We start from the raw sequence: 23,448 nt of genomic DNA on the forward strand, positions 1-23,448 counted from the left end.
CCCCACGCTCGAATACGCGACATGATGCAATTGGGGCTCATCTCTTCGCGAGTACTGTTGTGGTAGAGATCACAACCTACAAACACGTCTAGAGGTAGCTGACCCTTGTTATCTCCTGCCAGGGACGCCAGGGTAGAAGCCGCTAAGTCAGCGTCTACGTTAAACGCGCTAAGCATTTTTTTCGAACCTCGCGTTAAACGTATAACACCGCTTTCTCCAATTACTTTTTACATTCCGCAAAACATACCTGTATTTCTTAAAATTGGATAAGGCCTCTCTTTCGGGAAAAAATAAAACCTTAAATCTGTTTATCTATCGTTATTGGATAGTTGAAGAGATCAACACGGAGCTATTGAAAGAAAAAGAAAATCGAGCTTTCACTTTCGTCGGTCTGAGTTTCGAACTCCCCTCCAGTGACGCTAGAAAATGGACTCGACCTTAGGATTCCCTGAAGCTCCGTCAGCGTAGAAAAAGAGCACGGAAAATAGAGGCCGCCAGGGGTAATACGTATCAGCGACGTAAAGTTAGAGTACAGGCAGTTGTTTCATTCTGTAAGAGGAGAAGTTTTCCCGGTAGCGTAGACACAGGGACGCGAGTCGTCGCCACCGCAGCAGCGCAGTCGACAGTCTCTCCGTTTTACCACTAGTCAGCTCGCGTCTTCGGCGCACGATGGCTACTGAGCGCTCTTCTCACGTCGAACCTGATCGTCACATGGACCTGGATTACGTAGCGTCGGACGCTGAGAGCGTCCTGCCGGCCAGAAGTAACAACGCCAACCAACAACCGCTGATCACTGTCTACGTTCTTCCGACAACCGGAGGCGAGATTAAACTTCAAGTTTCGCCTCTCAGTAAAGTTTCGGCGTTGAAGAACGTTATCAGCAACAAAATAAAACTTTCCAGGGACAAAATAGTCCTGCTTCAAAAGAATAGGTAAGGCTAGCTTCCTCTCAGAACACGCATTATTTCATGTTCGCGCCTTTTTAGATATAACTCGAGCTTATAAAGCTCTAGCCCACACATTGAACCTTCTATCTGGGTTTTTGCACGTGCCGTGGAGTTTTGCCAGTTGGACCCTTGCCAGACATGCGATAGAAAACATTAGAAAGCACGTTGCAATTATTTTATTTAAATTTGCATGATACGGTTAATGTCTGCACCAAAGAGCGCGATTATGCACGCAGAATTGATTCGTTGCGGAGCAATTTAGTCTTAATTGTTCAAACTGTTCCAATCGTGTAGTAAATGTTCAAATTTTTTCGAACGCTCTGATAAGATATGGACTAATTAACATTTAGTCCATGGATAAGCTAAATATGGTTTCAGATGTTCAAAAAACGCCGAAACTTTTATTTGATACCATGTTAATCTAAAAATCCTTCCTTGGAATAAATGGTAACAAATGTCACCATTTGCCAAGCGTAATTCTAGCTTTATTGTAACCAATATTGTTTTTGCATTCAAACACGCGCAATTCGAACATTTGAGACACGATTGAACGATTCGGAGAATGCTACCCACTTGCACAATTTTTTGGTTACAAACATGTTAACCACGACGACTCGCGACGCCAAAGGTAAGTTTTTGAGTTTCGTTGATGCCCTGATATTCGGAAGAAGGCCTAACGTCACGCTTAACAAATTATGTTGGTCTTATCAAGTTCGTACCCCTATAAACAGTACGATTGGAACAGCTGCTTTGGACAGAGCAGATGTCAAGTTAATCCATATTAATTCGATTGATAATTTTTTATTCAAAATCCGCGCCTCAAACAGGTCTACCGAGAAACCGGTTAGGCAGAAGTTGTATAAAACGCCAGAGTGGTTTTAAATGTCTCTCGTAGAGAGAAATACTCCGCAACCTTGTCGTTCGTTGAACTAATATTGGTACTCGTTAAAAATGCGAAGGCCTCCGATTACGGGCCAATGGCAAAACTTAGTCGGCAGCATTGTCATTTATTCTTTCTTACGGCAGACCGATGCTGCCAAATGACAGATATCCGGCAATTTGAATTTATCAGAATATGGTATAAAAAAATATAACGTATTTCCTGTCTCAGTTCAAAAACTAATTATAGCCCTAACACGTTTTTGTCAATTATAAAAAAGAGCCATCTTCTAGTCAGTTTTATTTTGTCATTTCGTGGAAAACCATTAATTTATTTATTAATTAATTATATTTATTTATATAAATTAAAGATAAAACCATAAATCTAGGCAAGTCTTATTTCCATTAAGTGGTGGCTTTTGGAAGCTTGTAAGTGCACAATATTATTATAGTGAAGGAGAGGCTATATTAGCAGGATTGCCACTTATGTTTACTTCTAATTTATTTATTTATCCACTGTAATGTATGGCAGCCCTGTTTTCTAACGACTGTAAAACAGGGTTACCTCGCATTTTTCGTTATAATTTATTTATTTATCGTTTAAAATGTATGGCAGCCCTGTTTTGTAACGACTGGAAAACAGGGTTAAATTTTAAACATTTGGTAAATACTAAAATATCGCGAAGTTAATACGTAGAGCTTTCACTCTCATCCAACGTCGGGAATTATAAATTTAAGCGTTAATTAGTTGCAACCCGGGGCTAAATAAGAGAGATCCGTATCCAATTTTGCGCTAAACTAGCCTTGTGGCCAGACATTAAACCTCATTAACTACTCACCTTTAAATTACCAAAATTATTTTCAGCACTAGAGGAAAGTTTGATTTTGTTTATGGGCGTAAGTGTTAAATCAAAGGTATGATACTCATATAACAATTTTGATACTTCACAAACGCCAGACAATCATATAGCTGTTATTTTCGAAGCATGATTAATTCGTAACTTCCGAGGTAGCGCCTATTATCTAGCGTCCGCTATAGGCAAATTAAAAAGTCATAAGAACGTTTTTTTCATAAATAAAAAATTATAATAAAATTCTAGTATCATTTATTATAAAGTCAAATTTACGAATAACGATGAAGATAATCTAATAGCGTCTGCTTTAGCCGCTACCAATCTAGGTTTCAATGGCGAACCAAAGGGGGCGTAGCGATAGTTTTCGGTCGCGAATCGTCATTTTCCCGAATTTTTAATAAATACACCCATGAATCTATTTAACCCATGAATATTCAACTGGAATACCCTAGGTCACCTCTGGCGACGCGTGGGGCGGAGCCTATTTATAGTGACGGAGTCGAAGTAGAACTCAGCTGTGTCAGCTGTTATTTATAAGCAGTCGAAGCGTTTGTTCCTAAAATGACGCGTTATGGTTATGTTTCCTTTTTGCAGTACTTATCATTAATCTATTTAAATAAATAGATCTATTTCATATTATTAATAGAATAGCTTTTATTAGAATAAAATGATAACAGAGCATTTATTATTTAATAATAATATGGCAAAAATTGACTCAGGTTTTCTTCCAAAGTTTCACCGAGGCTTAGCTTTTCAGAGATAGTTTGTATGTTTAAATTGTTATAAATCTCACAGACACTCGATAGCGTAAGATTGCTTTCAAAATATCGGAGTAACATTCCTTTTTAATTTATATTTTTATACTAGAAAGAATTATAACTGTAAAGCTTATTTTGAACAAAATAACGTGAACCGTACCTGAGAAGTCATTTCGCGGCTATTCTGCTCTCCGAGCTCTCGTAAACTATCTGGCGCTAAAATGACATCATTTCCGAATTCGTTCTTATTGGCTTAAAGAGTAAATCACTCGTATGGCGCGAAAATAGGCTCCGCCCCACGTTCCCTCAGAGTATACCGTGGCTAATGATAGAGTTGGATATTCATGGGTTAAATAGATTCATGATACACCGTATGTTTGTGGTAACTTTAAATCGAGTTTCGTATGTGAATGTAATCTAAAAGCCATTTAATTTTTTCTCCCAAACATGGCTATTTGACAGGAGTATAAAGTAGAACTTTCGATGGTATATCAACGAATTTCTCGTGTTTGCCGCTAGGAGCCTTTATTCTTACTGTCTTATGCAAAATTTGGTCGCATGCACCTTTCCTACGAGCGTTCTTCTTGGTTGGGCGAAATTTCAGGGAAGATTCTACTAAAAAACTCACCGCGTCAAATTAGAAAACAAATCGTATTATAGCGAAGTGCAGATTTGGCAGAGTTTGAAATTAAGTCACTGCTCCCACAAGCATTACCCTCAATTTTGAAATCACTGTATAATCCTGTATATCCTTTAGATATTGCGGGTCTATTCGTGAAATCCCAGGCGATACTACCCACATTATTTAACAGGAAGTAATGTATGTCGGGGTAAAAAACCCGGGTGAGGAGGAACGGGCATTTTTCCGTTAAGTACTTTCCGACTCTCGTCCCGTGTTCGGTTTTCTTTCTTTGCCGAATTCGATCTAACGCCTCCTGAAATTCACGAATTTTCGCGTTAATACTACCTCCAAAGAGTCCAAACCGTAACGCGTAGAAAATCTGGGCCAAGGTAGCTCTTCCAACTTTTATTTAAGTATAAATCTTTTAAGTTTCTCTCTCTCTCTCTCTCTCTTTGTGGAAGTGGGGGGAATTCAGGGAAAAGGGGGGGATTGTTTCGCTGTTAGTCGCGTCGTCTGCGCGAATTATTCCACGTGTGGGAGTCGAATTTTGCGCGCAATTCTCGGAATGACGCCAACCAGATTTCCAGTCGAAGGGGAAGTTTTATTATGTACCTCGCTCCTGACGAGCGCTCTCTCTCTGTTGGAAAATAAATGCGGGGAAACAGCCCGGGGAAGTATTACACCGCCGACCAACAGAGTCCCTAATAAGATTTAACACTCGATGGCTTGTCACGACTGAGGGGCGCTTCGAGTTACATACCACGCTGCTTGCGAAATTATTTAGCTATACTCCCAACGAAATGTTGCAGTCGGAGACTAATGGGGAAAGTGACGCATTTGGCGAGATTGTTGCTGTTGTTGTCTTCAGAAATGTAGATGGGTTTCATTCTCTTGTAATCTCGAAATGTTTATTGGCAATGTCAATATGATCATTTGTAATATCGAACTTTTCCTTTGCTCTATCAATATGATCATTTGCGATATCGAAATGTTTCTTCGTAATATCGAAATGTTCTTTTGCAATTTTGAAATGTTTCTTCGCAATATCGAAATGTTCCTTTGTAATTCACAGATAATTTTTGGCAATTTCAAAATATTACTTATTATTGTTAAGTTATTCCCTTGCAGTTTTATTTAAGTAACTTAATTACTAATTACCTTATTGAAGTATTTAATAAGGGTTCAAGGAAATCGCTAAGAAGTACTAATATTTCCGAAAGTGCTTGTTGAAATAATGGAAACTTTTCATTTGTAAACAAATTTTTCTAAGCCTTAATATACAGAGTGCTTCAAAAGGTTATGCAAATATTTGGAGTTGTAGGGGGTGAGTTGTGAAGTATCTGTTTTTTTTTTCCATTTCCCTACGATGAGTGAAAAAAGCATCAGAGAGCTTCAAAGTGTGGCCTACTAGCCCCTGCAAGTAGGCTGCAACAAGCACTAAACCAAGCAGCAGGGACTTTAAATACTGTTTAAGTATACTTTTTTACGCTGGTTACCTCGATTTGTTTACAAAGTCCTTTTTTACCTATCGCACGAACCCAAACCTTAATGTTCACGTTTCCCTGCTGCTTGGTTTTGCGCTTGTTGCAGCCTACTTCCAGGGGCTAGTAGGCCACACTTTGAAGCTCTCTGGCGCTCTTTTAACTCATCGTAGGAAAATGGGAAAAAACAGGCATACTTCTCAACTCACCCCCTACAACTCCTTAAAAATGTTGCATAACCTTTTGGAACACCCTGTATAAAAACAGCTACCATGGCTGCGTTCAGTAACGCTCCACGGACTCAACTTTGAATAAAAGTTGAGTCCGGATTCGTTTTGTACGCTTTTCGCGTTTCCGGTTTTGACGTCTCGTTGCCCAACGAAGTCATCAGCTGTAAGAGCTGGTTTCTTTGTTGCTCAACGGTCACGTGACGTCTCAGCACGGAGGAAGACTAGCTACAGACGCCGCAACAGACGATATTTTACAAAATTTACAACAAGCGTAAAAAGCGCTCAACAAGATCCTACGTCACGTTTAGCAACGGTCTCAATGAAAATAATTTTTCAGATATTTCGTTGAGCGTTACTGAACGCAGCCCTGGTTAAAAGGAAACACTTGTTGCACACCGTGTTAAAACTAAATGTTTATATTTTTCTTTTATGAATTTAAGACTCATATTTTATTTTGGAGAATTGGTAAAATAGTTTTAGTTCAACGTATATTCGCGACCGAAAGTTATCGCTACGCCCCCTTTGTTTCACCATTGAAACCTAGATAGGTAGCGGCTAAAGCAGACGCAATTAGTTTTCCCTAATGTTATTCATAAATTCGACTTTATAATAATACGCATTTTAACCCGGCCACCTTTAAAAGTCACTTGATGACTTAGGCCTAAGGTCGTGCCAAGGATATTAACCTAACTGATAATACTTGCATTTAAATATAATTTTTCATCGTTTGCTTATATTTTGATAAGTTTATTTAAGAAAAAAACGTTCTTATGACTTTTTAATTTGTCTGTAGCAGACGCCAGATCTTAGGCGCTAGCTCGGAGAAGCTAGAGCCGTTACGCCACCTAGACTCGTTTCGGTCGCGAATATATCGCCCGAAACAATGTTTTTCATTCAGAAATTAATTTAGCCGGGAGTAGTGGCGTACTCATGTAATCCCAAGCGTCTGGGAGGCAGAGTTAGTGGATGACTGTTTGAGGACGACCACCGACCCCCAACGGGTGGTCGGAATACTTGCGCCACGGGTGTCTCACCCCTGTCCCCAAGTATTCCCCCGTTGGCGTGGCCTTTACACATGTCTCACCCCTGATTAATCGCATCTACTAAAAAAAAAAATAATTTAGCTCTCGACGGCTATCCCACTGCTGTGTGCGAAGTGGCGGGCTGGTCGTCCCATTGTTGCACCTTCTGCTGGGTTGAGCGGCTTGCGTCGAGGGTGCGACCATCAGTAGTGGGGTTCTGCTACCCATGCTGGTTTTGTCACCTGTCCGGGCTTGTGGACGCTGGCGTAGGGCATTCTGATGATAGGCCTCCGCTGGTGTGGTTTCTTGATTTTACCGGTACAGCGGGCTATAAATTCTGACAACATGCTATAAGTAAATTACGTTTATTTAGTTGTTTACCAAATCAGTTTAAGTTATAAAATTATTTGAGTTGTCGCTCTATACTACCCCTTTATCTTGAAAAATTATTACCGTGCATGTGAAAAGTACAATGAACTATATATAATTAGCAGGTCCGGCCCTAGGAAATTTCTTCAAAGATATTCTATTTAAGCGCCTATTAAAACGAGTTAGAATTCGCGTCTAGGGGAGAAGACACTTTCGTCGTGGCGATCTTGTTAGCCCCGCTCTTTAAAACTAAATTTTTATTGTATCCACCGCCGAGTTTCTGGTTAAAATGAAAAAATAAATCTTCGTCGAGTGCACGAGTGTGGGTCGAAAAACGCTCTCTTGAAGCTCATTATTGGAGCCGGCGTGCGTACACACACACTTCAATCTAGCACGCCGAACACTTGGCGGTTCGGGGGGACTGCTCCTAATAACCGGAAGAGAACACCCACCACCAGCGAATTGAAGCGAGTGCTGCCCTTAAAAAAAGTCCCACGCGCGGGCACGTGTCAAAGTTGATATTCCGGGATGGCTTCGGGGAAACGCCGTGAGCTTTGAACTGTGGCGAGAGGGGCTCATTTGGGGGAAGCATTCATTAATTTCGGAGAAGGCTATATATATATATATATATATATATATATATATAAAGCGTTTTGAATATTTAATTCCCCTTATTGGGTTTCACCGGCTTTCAATTCATTTGACCTGAAAACTTGTGACGAAGTTTCTTAAAGTTTATGCACACTAGCGTAAATTGTTGGCCAACTCACACGCTCCACGTTTAGGCCTATTTACACGTGCCGATAGTTATGGTCAACTTTGTCGGTGAGTACAGTTCCCAAATTCGCAAAAGGGCCCTATATATATATAAAAAAAAAACGTTTTTATCTGTTATCAAGCGTTAGTACAATTTTCTTAGCAAAAAATTAATTCTTAAGAGTTAAGACGAAAGGGCCCCCTATTTTATGAAATTGTCAAAAAGCGTTTTATTTCTATAACTCGGTTGGCCAGCAATGTTTCGCATATACGTTGGCTTTTATGAATAAGCGCGTATGAAAAGTAGTTGGAGTGCTGATGGCGTCCCTGAAAGGTCGTAAAACTTCAATTACCGTGGTGACATTTACCAGGAATTTTAATGTTCCCCGTGAATGCAACGAGTTCTCGAAAGGTTAGAAAAACCCTCCGTAATCTTTGACACGACGCTATTCATTTGAAGAAATGAATCATGATAACGCCCGCGTTGAGACGAGCTTTGCCTCTCCGATGTGCGCCACCATAACGTGCCCCAGCAAACCGGTTTTGCGTCGTCTGCTTCGAGTAAATATCTTAGTTGAACTTTGACATGAGTGGCGGTAACGCACGCCCCCTATCATCATCAGAGCGTAACTATAAAGGCATATTCACACCAGCCAACATTTTAGCCGAACATTGTTGCCATTGGAGTAGTGGCGTACTCTTGTAATCCCAAGCGTCTGGGAGGTAGAGTTTGTGGATGGCCGTGTGAGGACGACCACCAATCCCCCAACGGGTGGTCGGAATACATCCGCCACGGGTGTCCCCACCCCTGTCCCCACGTATCCCCCCGTTAGCGTGGCCGTTACACATATCTCGCCCTGATTAATCCGGTGGACGGGCGGACCGCATTTGTCCCCCCCCGTCCCACTCACGCCTCAAAATCTTCGCCGGGCTCGCGGTCTTCTCAGACCCACTTAGCCCTTGTATCTTCCTTCCTTGAATAACAAAAAAAAAAAAACATTGTTGCCATTTGTCATTTGTGGGTCAACCGAGTTTCTTCGTGTGATTGAAGAAACAATTTCCACAACGTGTTGGACACACAAAAGCTTTTTTTGACTAAGTTTAGAAAAACGGCCGGTTTTTTGCGTGATCAATCGTGTAAAAAGCTTAGAACAACTAGTTCGATTGAAATTTCCAAACTATTTACCTTAGAATAGTAACAGTATATTACAATGTGCGATAAAACAATTACTGGAACGCAATGTCGTATAATTTGTATTATTTTTGTTGTTAAAAATATATTGTCCACTATTTTAAGGCCGGAAAGTTTAATCTATTTTCTATTTAATTTTCCACCAGTGCCTATTTTAATGATTTTTAACCAAAATTAGGATAAGATTGGTAATTTTCACTTTTGCAAAATGTTGTTGTCAAAACCAATTTTACCTTTGTTTGCCACGTAGATTTGGTTCCACCTTGGAACATTGTCAGTGTCATACTTATAATATTATATTACTGATGGTACTAGGTGAAGTCGATGAAGGCTGTCTGGACCCTACCATGGCATTTCTCCCACACGAAATTCGGTAGGGGGTCGGCGTCAAATATCAAACCCGCAGCGAACAACACACACACAATGGGAAACGGATAAAGGAAAAAATGCCCGTCGTCGGTTCCACCGCACCACGCTAACGATCCCAACTCTTGTATTCTTTGACATTTTGTTTCGCGGGGTTCACCGCCGAGGGCCTTGGGACTAGTCCAATACGCTCTCTGAGTCGCTGAAATAACACTTTATGTATAATAATTTAACGTTGACTGCTATATTCTAATATCAATATTACAGAGATTGATCCCGCCCTGGAAAAAGAGTAGGAGTGCAGACGTAGCTTTAATGTGCACACACTAAAACGTAGTAGAATTACACATACTATGACCGTATCTTACAACTATTGAGAAAGCTATACAAGAACGTTTTGTGGTGACACATTTGTAAAGGAAGAAGATCCTTTCACTGGGGTGGGCCATACGAGGCTGGTTTTTAGAAAAACCGAAGTCTTACCAGATGGTGCTAACAGTTGGAAATGTAGAAAAATATGCAAAAACAGCGAAAAATATTTTTTCATGTTTCTTTGCTTGCTATGTCAAGTTGGGCTTTTGTTTCTCATTTTAACATTGATTAAATCAGGAAACATATAGGTATACACTTGGAATGTCTAAGGAAGATTTTTACAGCCGTGATGAAGCTCGTAGAAACGGGTGTGTCTTAAAGCCAACGGGGTCTCGATCGAGAAACGGTTTGAAAGAATTTTTTAATTGCCTCCAAAATTCGTCTGTTGCTGACGTCACCCAGATGAGATCCCATTGATTTTCAATAGGATCTCATCTCAGTGACGTCATGATGTTCGTTAGCAACGAAGTTACCAACCTTAGCCCTTAGCAACCACAGCGTATCGAGGCAACCTTTTATAGACTATAATTTACTAACCTTGTCTTAAAGCGGGAAAACTCACGAGAAAAACTCTAATTCGATGAAAACTCGTCATTAAGCTTAGTCATGGTTATTATATTATTAGCTTACCTGATTATCTCTTTTATAACCATACAAATACCTGAAATTAGGTATCACTACACTTCTTTCGCGAAGAACATTATAATTACTTCAAAATATTAAGTACGATAACAAATTGAGGTTTTTAAATCCATTGTTTTATAAGCCTTTCTTTCGCGGGAAGATCGCCTATTTGTTACCATGACGACGCATTCTTTTCGCGTCCAACCTCGAGCCAATGAATTTGAAATGTCGTGTTACGTCTTACACTTGACGTAGTTAAGTGGTAGAAGTTTATGTAATAAATCGGGAAGTATTTAGTTAGTTTCCCGGCAAAAGATTTAAATTGGCGGTTTGGCGCCATCTGTCATGAATAAAACCATTAAAATCGAACCTCTAATGGCAGGCTAAGTGTGAGCATTTTATGGATCGGTCTATTCCTCCGCGAAACCTTTCTCCTTTTCGTTTCGAAGGGGCGAGGGTTTGGCCTGATTTTTCTTGAACCAGGGGGGCTCAGAACGTTAATTAGCAATCCTGCAACTAAATGAGTTATTGCGAAACCTAATTTATTTATCAGTTAAATTTTTAAACAAAACCATTGTACAAAGTGAAATAATAATTCTATTTACCTATGAGATTTCTATGGTTGCCACTATACCTGGACCAGTCTGGTAATTTTAAAAACTAGTAAAAAGGTCGGGGAATTTTAACAACTAGTAAAAAAGTCGGGGAATTTTAACAACTAGGAGAAACGTCGGGAAAACGTTTGGGAATTTTATTTTGAAAAATAAAAAACAACGGGAAAATCTCTGGTTATAACCCGGGAAAACCTGAGAAAGTCAGATAATTCGAATACGTAAAACCATAGCAACCCTGATTGGGAACCTTTGCTATGTTTAGCTGCACGTGTATGGCTCTATTGTGTATCAGACGCGATTATCCCAGATAGAATAGTCACGTGAGATGTTAATGGGTGTGTGTTTTATTCGATATCTAGAATAAAATGGCGCTTAACCCACTCTCGTCACCTCACTGTTCGTGCGTAAAATAAACGTTAAACGTGACCTTTTCTTGCATGTCGCGGAATCGGCCGGGATTTTCGCAGAAAGAAAGTTTAATAATTCGGTCTCATCTCGTTTCCGGTGGTACCTCTGACGTCAGTGGGACCCGTTCTTGACGTCACTCGTCGGCCTACGCACTTCGGGAAATATAGGAGCTCTGCCGAGCTAGAGACAGACAGAAAAGTGGGGAGGACAAAATTTGCTGCCCCCTCCCGCCCTTGTCGTTTCCTCTCTTCTGCCGAGGCCGGCCTCCTGGTGGCCCCCTCAAAACTCGTTTTTCCTAACCCCCCGTGCTTTTTGGGAAGATAAATTTACCTTCCTCAGTCTCCGGCCTCCCTTCTCTCTCACTCACTCAACGGAGAGACTTATAAAATCGTAATCCTCTTTTCCTCCGGCCTGCGTTCTTCCTCTATCTCTCTCTCTCTCTCTCTCTCTCTCTCTCTCTCTCTCTCTCTCTCTCTCTCTCTCTCTCTCTCTCTCTCTCTGTGGAGGTCGGGCGAGCGCGCGCGGGAATGAATGACGTCAAAGGGTCGAATTTATTTGGGTCTTTTTCCCCCAAATGACGTCTTTCCCTTCCATTCCGAACTTCTCCACTCTCTCTCTCCCTCTCTTCAGAGCAATTTCTAAGAAGAGTTTCTTTTTTTAAAATGGCAAAGAACCAAAAAACCTCCGCCAGATCCTCCGGCCCAGATTAAACAAATCAAACTTGTTCCCTCCGAATTAATTAATTATAACCAATTCTTTATTATTCGTAGTTCAATGAAGAGGGTAATTCTTTCAAACTTCGCATTATTCGTAGTATAACATCTTTCGACTTAATCGTTTTTTTTTTCAAAATCATAATGGAACATTTTATTAAACATGTTTTTATAAAAAAATGCATCAACCAAATTTAGTAGATTTTAATAACGTTTGACGATCTGAGCAAGACGTATAAAATGGAACCAGCAGTTCACCCTCGCATAAAACAATTTACCAGACTACTATTTATTTCGATTAAGAAGGACACGCGATAAAGAAATCTGCGTTTGGACATCATTCAGATAAGCTAAATAACTTACATTGTTAGTCGTGTCGTCCTTTTCATCGTCGTGTACTCTGCTGCATCAATATTATACTAAATTTAAGACAATATTTTCATTAGACGTATTACGTAGTAACAGCTATTTGCAAAAACGTTTTGAAAAACAATCTTTTTGATACGGTAGATACGCGTTGTTTGTATGTCCTGAGTTAATGAAACTTTCATTAAATTCAGACCACAGCAGGCTGTCGCAAAATTATTTGATCATATCAGCACGGCCAACTTTGATTTCTCGCGCATCTCTCGCGCTACAGCGGCCATCTCATTCGTTGACGTTCCTGTGTTAACCTATGAGCAAAAGATGTGTATGACGTCAGCGCCCCTAGCGCATTATTATTTTTAGTATAGTTTTTACATTGGGGACAATATAACCACCGAGCGTGGCGATGAACTCCTACACATTATAGTACAGTTTAAAGGGGGAAAATCCTTGCTCGCGGAATTTCGACGAATGTGTTGGCCGTAGTAGCGCGAAAAGCGCGTGATCAAAGTTGGCCGTGATATCAGCGAACATTATTCTGAGATAACCGAACAATATAAACATTAAGCTTTCACTACGTTTTCGCCCCCTTCAATAGATAATGAAATTTGACTGGCGTAATAATTTACGAATCACGATACGCGTGACTGAAAGGCTCTTGAATGAATCGCGGAAATGCGCTGGGACTCGCGAGGAGATAGTAGAAAGAAGGCGAGACTGTGTCGTCTAATAAAATCGATTCGTTGTAGCGTCCTCCAAACACGCGCTTTATATTATAAAGTAAAACGGTGCAGTGGTCTAGTTCGGGATTGCGGGAAAGTAAAACCATACAGTGGCCTAGTTCGGGATTGCAGGCCAAGGCCTAAAACGCGCCGTAAGTCGGGAGGCGCGCTCACTTCGAGTTTCTTCCGCTACGTAGAGGGGACGTTTAAAGTAATCTCGGGGGATCATCGGCGCGGAAAGGAAATTTTTAGAGCGCGTCGAAGGAGCGCCGCGACGGGGAACGCACCGGCCACTCCAACGTCGATTAAATTAATTTGAAAAACTCTATCACGCTTTTCCTATAATCCCATCTACAGTGCAGGGCTGTTGGAGGCAGCCTGGGAGTAAACTAGGGGGTCATTAATTACAAGCTCGCCCTCCTGGCGATCTTAAAAGCCTATCTATAATTGGCTAAAATCGAGTGCATCGTATCCCACACCAAGGCTTATATTAGACCCTTGTTTTTTAATTAACTAGTCGACTTAAGAGCGTAGGCCTTAGCGCATCCCCCGCCGTCGGATGCTTGATGGATAATCGCGCGCAACATTCTGGATAGCATAGGTCAAAGGTGGAAGAATTTAACGGACTTTGGGCAGTTATTAGTCCGGGCTGCCTGAAACGTTTCCGTTTCGGACACAATGTTTGAACGTGCCTTCGCTGTTTAATACACACACAAAGACGTCAGCTGTGAAGGGGGAAGGAACTGAACGGGAGGAGGCCAAGGCGTAAGAAGGGGGATACGAGTGTCTCCCCCCCCGAACCCTTTTCGCGTTGAGATTTCAACGGCTGCTTGAGAGGAGAGAAAAGAATTAAGAGCGACGTCACTAAAGGCAATCGAGTCTAGCGATTGACGTAGCGTTCCTTTAACCCCGCGAAAAGGTCAAAGGGCGTCTCTGCCCTAAATAGCTTAAGCTCGTTTTATCTTTTATTCTTCGTCCGGCGGTTTGACTCCGGGCTTACGCGTTCTTCTTTAAGAAATTAAACCTTTTCGTTATCGACGTAGGACATGCTAAATCACCCTTAAAGCTCGCTTCAAAGGTGGTGATTATCTTAAAGACAATTAAAACGCTCTTCCGGATTCTGACTTAACCATCAAAAGATATTTATCTTGGCTTTTGTTCGTAATTTTACCCACTTGAATGAAATTTAGATCAGATTAGTCACACTTATTCATATGTAACACGACAGGGCTGCCTGCGTGTAAAATTTGGGCCTACATTTTTGCAAAACATTGTTGGTCAACACGATTTGCTCCGTGTGTTGGCCACGCATTTTTGGCGGGTAAGTAATAAACACTTGCATGTTTATAACAATAAAAACATCGTTTAAACGATGCTTCATATAAAAACTATAAACCCAAGTTCACCGAAAAAAATTCGCCATAAAAGAAAAATTAATATTTTCCATATTATTTAAAGTTTACAGAATGTTAGCGCTATGGGTATTTAAAAACAAAAGACTAAATAAACGCTTCGCTTCATAGACTGGCGTGGTCAATTTCTCAACTAGGACTTGCATACGAGAGCAGCCACTGGTAGCTGTGCTACTAGTTACGCCTCTAACAGCTGATCAGAAGCTTCTCCCGGGTTTCGGAATTGTTGACCGTTTTTTTGTATGAAGACGCGTGTCTAGTAAGCGAAGCGTATTTATAAGGTGAAAACTATTCGTAAGTCCGGAACCGTTCAAAGAACTGATTCGGCCTAAGCTATGATGTCAGAACTTGTTGTACGAATAGTCTGAAATTCCATCCTAAAAGCTAGGAGGATGGAATTCCTAGCTAAAAGCACGTATTGACTAGGCTAAAAAGCTATTGCAGACTTATTTAAGAGAGCTTAGCCATGTGTTCTTGATGGTACCGGCTCTCGAGCAGATTCTGCTTGAACAGTTTCGAAAGGTCCCAGACCTGGTAACTGGTTCCCGCGAGCGAATTGTTGGCGTTAGAACGGTTCGAGAATTGTTTTTCGGCGAATTGTTTGCGCGAGGACTCATCGAACGGTTCCGGACTGGCGAATAGTTTTCACCTATTTTCTCTGTTAAAAACCCACTTCTAATGGCGTTCAACTCACGTAATAGGATCTTCACTTCGTCAAATGTGTAGCGTTCTATTTCGTTCTCGCGTTCATGAAGTTTTCTCTCAGGGCGGATATGTCGCGGTCTCTACCTCACCGTCGGTTTCCTCTCATTTTCCGCGTCTCATGTTGTCCTCCGCTCTGTGACAGCTAGTCTCCGTGCTTCAGTGTTTATTTTGCCTCCCTTCTCGCCAGGACTTTCTTCGATGTCCGTCTGTCTCTGTTTGTGACGTGACGAGGAGGCGAGTGCTGCAACGGTGAATCACTGGCAAGTTTCGAGGATGACTGTCTGCTTCGCTGACAAATAACGAACTTTTTGCGCGTGAGTCACACCTGTACTCCAGTAAGACGTTTCTATCTCTCGCGAAAGTTACGTAAATCCGATACTAATTATTTAGTGATGATGAAAGGAGTATAACCTTATCAGGGAAGGTCAAGATTTCATGAACACTCACTCATGGCGTGACAGTCTAGAATCATCGTTAATTGATAAAAACGTAAATGAATCGCGATTACGCCATTAAATAATTTCAGTAACAATTTATTCATTTCAATCACGATTTCAATACATATATAATTCGCGATATAATAATTCTAGATCCAGTTATTATCGTTTTAGATCCAGTTATTATCGTTTTAGATCCAGTTATTATCGTTTAAGATCCAGTTATTATCATTTAAGATCCAGTTATTATCGTTTTAGATCCAGTTATTATCATTTTAGATCCAGTTATTATCATTTTGCATAAAGTTATTATCATTTTAGATCCAGTTATTATCATTTTAGATCAAGTTATTATCATTTTAGATCAAGTTATTATCATTTTAGATCCAGTTATTATCATTTTGCATCCAGTTATTATCATTTTAGATCCAGTTATTATCATTTTAGATCCAGTTATTATCATTTTAGATCCAGTTATTATCATTTTAGATCAAGTTATTATCATTTTTAGATTCAGATACAATAATTTTTAGATCCCGATATCCCATTTCACATAATTCGGTTTCACTGCAATTGCGAAACTAAGGTCTCTTGAATCAATGAATCCCTAATAAACAATTATGTTTTGTTTAATATCGTTTAGTTCATTATCTTCTAATATTTCACAAGTGGCGTATTTCTTCGTCGCTCCCCCTCCCCCTTACACCCCAATTTTCAACAAACTATTTAGACTCGTTTTAAAGGAGCCAAATGTTTCAAACACGATAAATATCACGTTCTGATACCGCTAATAACATTTTTGGAAATTATATGGCACGATTCTAGATTACGCATTTCTGCGTTAATTCTACGGATGTCAATTTACCAAAGCCATTCCTAATTTACCGAGAATCGATGAAGGTATAAACACAAGACGTCAGTCATATTGATATAGGGCTGGTTTGATTACGAACAAAAATTCGTAGGATTCGGTCTAAACACGTAACTGGCTAGTACACCCACGTAATTCGCATGAAACATTCTAACAAAAAAAACCTATAAACTCCAGCAACATTTATTGGCAACTGTAGCTATAAAATTAATCTATCTACACTTACAATTGTTAGAACTGAAAACAGTTTGACGATGCACAAATTTAAAGAAATTACTATAAATAAGTAATTTATGTCACAAAGAAGTATGAAAAATCCAATACCGCCATGTTGAAAATCTCTAACTAAATTTCACCATAAATTATAGAAATATAGCTCTGCATGCAGAAATGATAAGATACGAAAATGCATAGTCGTTGTAAAAGCAGTGACTTCCTCCTGTTTCAAAAGAAATTTACTTTGAGAAAACTTTAAAACACTTTATTTCTGTGTTAAAACTTGATTATATTGATAATTATCTACATTTTAAATTTTTATAAAACTTTAAAAAAATTAAAATACTAAAATTTAGTTGGTACTAATTTTTGAACCTGCGCCAGATTACAGTGCGTAAAAAATGCAATAATCGTTAAATATCTTGTTGGATAGATTATTGAAACTTGGCGTGGTTGGGAATTTCTTTAAACGGTAAAATAAAACTAAAACAATAAAACCAAATACGTTAGAATATTTGGCATTCTAAATACTATTTGTGCAGATAAACAACAAAAGTGACGTGGGGAAAACTACATGGTAAAACTGCATTGAAATAACAAAAAAGACAACTTTAGCGTTGTATGGCAGCGCCACAGGTGGACTTTCTTGGAACTAGATCCTGCCGCAATCTCCCCCTTTCGCTACTGGCCCGCCGTTCAGTTTGAGCATGCTGGCAGTCCCTGGCACTTAGTTTTCCCCAGGCCAATTTTCTTGTCCTTTAAGACATTAATATTATACCAAACTATTTGACCAGAAATACATGAACCGAAATTATCAGCGTCCTATTCCTCTAACACGGGAGGCAAGTTCCCCGTTTCCCCCCACCTTAGTGGCCACGTGTCATCTTCCCTCCTCGAAAAGAGAACCTCCCCACCTCCGGGGCGAAGGTTTGAATACGCTACCTGGCGACGGCCGAGCGAAACTTTCTCGAAAAACAAATAAATAAATAAAATATATACGCGATTTACGAGGTAATCGCCCCCTTTTTGGAGGCTAGTGCTGTGGAAGCTACCGGCTTCGATGCACCGACAAGGAATGTCAGCCAATGAAAAAGGTGTGCCGACATCTTATGACGGCGCCCACAGAAATGCTCTCGTAAATCCCGTATTGCTGGGGAAAAATTACAAGTGCATCACGTGTCTGTGGAAGAAAGGCTGTGCCTATTAGAAGAAACGTCCAAGGAAAGAATAGCTCAAACAAATATCATCGTAATCAGTGAATTGTTATTAATTAATGAAGCCCAGTTAACGACTAATAAAAAAAAGTCTAACTTGACTACGTTAAGAATTATAAACAATAAATATTTGTATTATTTTGCTAAAATAATTGTACTTGTTTTAGTTGAAATATAAATCTTAATAGCAACGTAAAGGTTTACTCGTAAACGAAATCATCATTTCTATTGCTTATTTCTACTAGTTCTTTTCTTGTGGTTTATTTCAGTTTCTTCGATGAAATAATTTATCTTGGCCTCACTAGATGGCGGTCTAGTTACCCGTGGTGCATTCGAAATTTTCCCTGTAGTCGCGGGAGGCGGAAAATTAACAAGGCCTCGCTTGTTAACCCTCCCCTTTCGCACGGGGAAATTGCCGTCCGACAAAAATATGCTCGCTGATAATTTCGGTTCATGTATTTCTGATTTGACGTTATAAATATTCGATTGATATTTGACGTATATAGAAAATAATATATTTGATATTCGATTAGATTCCCAAAAAAATTATATTTGCACACCGCTACATTCCATTAAAAAGTACTCTAAAATTGTGAAAGTTTAGTCGATTTCCAAGTAGAAACGCATTTAAACTTTGCGTTTCGAAATTCCCCGACGCGGTTGCATTTAGTAAGGTAGCGAAAGAAATAAAACGCAGAGTTGGATCTGGTTAAAAACCCAGAACTACTTCGAAGAAGAAAAAAAACTTTGAGTTTGAGTTGGTCGGCGGCTATAGCGCTCTAACCCTGATTTCCGTGCGTAGCCCCCACATCTAGTTTTCCTCCCCCTTCCTATCAACTCTCAATTTTATTTTATGGCCCCCCCCCCAGCCCTCGTCCCTCGTGCTGCTTCACGGCGCGCGGGAGAAACTGCCGCGCGCCGTGGAATGTGCGTAGGCACGCGCTTTTAACGGGAAAATCTAGATAGATTCGAGAAAAAGGACCCGCGTGAGTGGGCCGCGCGCGAATTCTTGATATTTTTACTTCTCATCGAGCAGCGAGCGGCTCTTATCCAAACTTTCTTCTGTCGTGCAAAAACAGTCTTCCTCGGGAATTTAGATTGCAGCTTCCCCCCTTCCGCCTGCCCCCGTTCCTCCCTACTCAGTCTCTTCCTTCCTCTCCCTCTCTCTCTCTCTCTCACACACACTCTCTTAAAGCGAAAACTTACTAAGTCCGAAAAACGGTAGTAAAGAATATGGGAAGACCAAAGAAACAGAAGGCTACGGAAGAAGAAGAAACTGAAATAAACCACGAGAAAAGAGCTAGTAGAAATAAGAAATAAAAATGATGATTTCGTTTACGAGTAAGGCTACATTTACGTTGCTATTCAGTTTTATATTTCAAATAAAACAAGTACAATTATTTTAACAAAATACTACAAATATTTATTGTTTATAATTCTTAACGTAGTCAAGTTAGTCTAGTTTTTAATAGTCGTTAACTGGGCTTCATTAATTAATAACAACTGATTACGATGATATTTGTTTGAGCTATTCTTTCCTTGGACGTTGCTTCTAATGGTGACAGCCTTTCTTCCACTGACACATGATGCACTTGTAATTTTTCCCCAGCAGCATATTTCATTTATTTGTTTTTCGAGAAAGTTTCGCTCGGCCGTCGCCAGGTAGCGTATTCAAACCTTCGCCGCGGAGGTGGGGAGGTTCTCTTTTCGAGGAGGGGAAGGTAGCACGCGGCCACTAAGGTGGGGAAAACGGGGAACTTGCCTCCCGTATTAGAGGAATAGGACGCTGATCATTTCGGTTCATGTATTTCTGGTGATAGTGTTAGGTTTTTACAATTCTATAAAGTACTTTTTTAGAAAGAAATATAATTCTGAAAAGTAAAGTTTCAAGTTATATATAGATTCATTTCAGAATTAAAAAAGTTGAATTTTAGAATTCCACCAGAAATACATGAACCGAAATTATCAGCGAGCATATTTTTGTCGGACGGCAATTTCCCCGTGCGAAAGGGGAGGGTTAACAAGCGAGGCCTTGTTAATTTTCCGCCTCCCGCGACTACAGGGAAAATTTCGAATGCACCACGGGTAACTAGACCGCCATCTAGTGAGGCTAAGATAAATTATTTCATCGAAGAAACTGAAATAAACCACAAGAAAAGAACTAGTAGAAATAAGCAATAGAAATGATGATTTCGTTTACGAGTAAACCTTTACGTTGCTATTAAGATTTATATTTCAAATAAAACAAGTACAATTATTTTAGCAAAATAATACAAATATTTATTGTTTATAATTCTTAACGTAGTCAAGTTAGACTTTTTTTTATTAGTCGTTAACTGGGCTTCATTAATTAATAACAATTCACTGATTACGATGATATTTGTTTGAGCTATTCTTTCCTTGGACGTTTCTTCTAATAGGCACAGCCTTTCTTCCACAGACACGTGATGCACTTGTAATTTTTCCCCAGCAATACGGGATTTACGAGAGCATTTCTGTGGGCGCCGTCATAAGATGTCGGCACACCTTTTTCATTGGCTGACATTCCTTGTCGGTGCATCGAAGCCGGTAGCTTCCACAGCACTAGCCTCCAAAAAGGGGGCGATTACCTCGTAAATCGCGTATATATTTTATTTATTTATTTGTTTTTCGAGAAAGTTTCGCTCGGCCTTCGCCCCGGAGGTGGGGAGGTTCTCTTTTCGAGGAGGGAAGATGACACGTGGCCACTAAGGTGGGGGGAAACGGGGAACTTGCCTCCCGTGTTAGAGGAATAGGACGCTGATAATTTCGGTTCATGTATTTCTGATTCCACGAAATCTAATTTTAGAATTCCCCGAAATCAAATTTTAGAATTCCCCGAAATCCAATTTTAGAATTCCCCGAAATCAAATTTTAGAATTTCCCGAAATAGAATTTTAGAATTCCCCGAAATATAATTTTAGAATTCAACAAAATAGAATTTTAGAATTCCGCAAGTGATAGTTTTGTTTACAATATCTCTTTTGCAAAGAGCTATTAAAAAGAGGAAATTTGTAGAAATTAGCTCAATTGAAGCTCTCGAAAAGAGTTAATAGACCAAAATTCCGCGAGATAAATATTTTTTAATCCGCCACTACATTCCACAAATATTTCTTTGTGAAACGTCGGTTACGTATAGAACACTTTCATTATTTTCATAAAAAGCAGTGTACTGCTGGTCGTATACTTGGAACACTTACGACGTGTGGAACACCGGTGTATGGTTGCCTAGCTCTATTAGAACACTAATGTTTTGCGTCTAGAATATATTTAGATCACTATTGTTACATTCTATTGCGTGCAGAACTGTTCTACACTAGACAGTGGCGGATACAGAAAAAACTCAAGGGGGGGGGGATGCAAAAAGACATCTTGAGCTATGGGTGTAATACCAAATCATCAAGTCGCATGCAAAGCTTAAGCGTCAAGTGGGGAAGGCGCCCCCTCATATGTATCCGTCACTGACACTAGAACATGTTTAAAACACTGATGTTTTGTTTGAAGAACATATTTCGCGTGTAGAACACATTTATTTATTGCGGCTAAGAGTGTTTAAGCAAGAAACCATAAACGTGTAGACAGACGAGAAAACGAGTTCTGATTATTTTGTTAACTTTATTTTGAATTCGTAAATGTTTGTTTTCTATAAACTTACAGGAACAAATTTAGCGATTCCAAAAAAACGTTAAATTTTTTATCGTGCGAGTGAAATTTAATATATAGTTCACGCATGGTTCACGCCTACTCGTTAAAATCCCTTTCGGAATGTAATGACTTTTTATGACAAATAGTGTTCTCTTTTCCGTAAACATTATCGAGCGGCTTACATACTACAAAATGGAGCTTAATACGATATAAAAGGATTTAAATTTCAAAACGTATGCCATTTTGCTTCCCAATCTTACACTGAAAAGTAACCGAAAAAATGCGAGAGGGTAGGGGGGGGGGGGCATTTCCAATTACAGCCGAAGGGGAGGAGGGGGGCCTTCCGCATCCCACTTGATTAAACCCCCGCGTTTCCTGATTTTCGGCAACCCAGCACCCCTCAACCCCCGCTTAGCGCCAAGTCTTATTTTATATAGCTTAATACGTTTCCCCAATCCGAAAGCTTTTCCGATTGTTTTTTTCGGCTCTTCGGTGAAACAGCGCGCGTCTTGTTATCGAAGAGGAGAGATAGGACCCCGAAGAAAAGAAAGTGGTTACGGTTATTAAAATTCAACTTTAGCGCCAAATTCCGTTGCCGTGGCGACGCTTCCGCGGTTTAAGGGTTGCCGCCATCGATTTTCCAAAGGCGCGCGAGCGCAAGGCGCGGGGTTCGTCGTATAACGCCTCGTTGAAGAGAACGTGCGTCATTGTGACGTCAAACGATTCTCCAGGACCCCATCCTCCCGTTTATTTTTCCTACCATTCAACGATACCCCTTTAACCCCTTAGATTTCCCCTGCCATCCCGGCCGGGTTCCCCTTCCGATGTTACCCCCTTCACCCGTTATCAATAGATCTGAAGATTCGTAGCCCCCCCCGAAAGGTTCGCTCTTTGCTTTGAGAGCGAGGAGAGCCTGAACGAGTCCTGACGCGCCTTAGCGGGAGGTCGGCAACGGAAATTCGACCTCCCCATTTGCTTCATTTCCCTCTTGGCCTTCTGGCGGGCATCCTCCACAACCTCCCCCGCGTGGTGCATCTCCCGAGTTCCTCCTCTTTGGTACGGCCAACCTCGCGCGCGTCGGTTTCGTCTCTCTCCGATCTGCTGGTCTTGTTATTATTTTTATTATCGCGGCGGACCTTCTCCTCTTCTCAACGCCTTCGCTCTAGGTTTCCGCTCTCAATAACGTCTCTAACTTCGTTGCATCCCACTTCAGTGTTGGCGGCCCCCGCCTCCGAACTCCCGATGGAGAGAGGAATTCGACGTCGGGAATGAAACTCGTTATTTCTAATAACAATCTGCATTTTACGAGATTGCGCCACTTGCTATCCGCTAACGACATTTCCCCTCTAGTTTTTATCGCGGCCGTTTAGTAAAGTTGGCTTCGCGAAAAGCCTGATTAATCAGGATATACATAATAGATTACAATAAAATTGGTTGTGGCTACTTGTGCATAAATTACAAGTTAAAAATTGAAAACAATAACATGATAGATTATTTGTGATTTATCGGAATAAGTACGAAAAGGTTCTTTTATTGGAACCATTGCTAATACCGCCTCAGTTTAAAACTGGTTCCACTTCAATTTTATATAAAACTTTTGTTACAATTTGAAACGTGGAACGTACCAGTTTAAAA

The 23,448-nt window shown here is 40.3% G+C and overlaps 1 protein-coding gene across 1 annotated transcript in view; it reads left to right on the top strand.

The window, feature by feature from the left end:
• The first annotated feature begins 551 nt into the window (after positions 1 to 551).
• LOC149957583 (midnolin-A-like) overlaps positions 552 to 23,448 on the top strand; it is a 41,561-nt gene continuing 18,664 nt past the window's right edge. The window contains exon 1 of the mRNA XM_090165637.1: positions 552 to 932. Within this exon, the coding sequence (XP_090021763.1) occupies positions 670 to 932 (263 nt within the window). The 5' untranslated portion in view covers positions 552 to 669. The remainder of the gene's footprint in view (positions 933 to 23,448) is intronic.

The sequence above is a fragment of the Leiobunum rupestre genome, chromosome 2 (genome assembly GCF_980474605.1).
Source record: "Leiobunum rupestre chromosome 2, qqLeiRupe1.1.hap1, whole genome shotgun sequence".
NCBI classification, from domain to species: domain Eukaryota; kingdom Metazoa; phylum Arthropoda; class Arachnida; order Opiliones; family Sclerosomatidae; genus Leiobunum; species Leiobunum rupestre.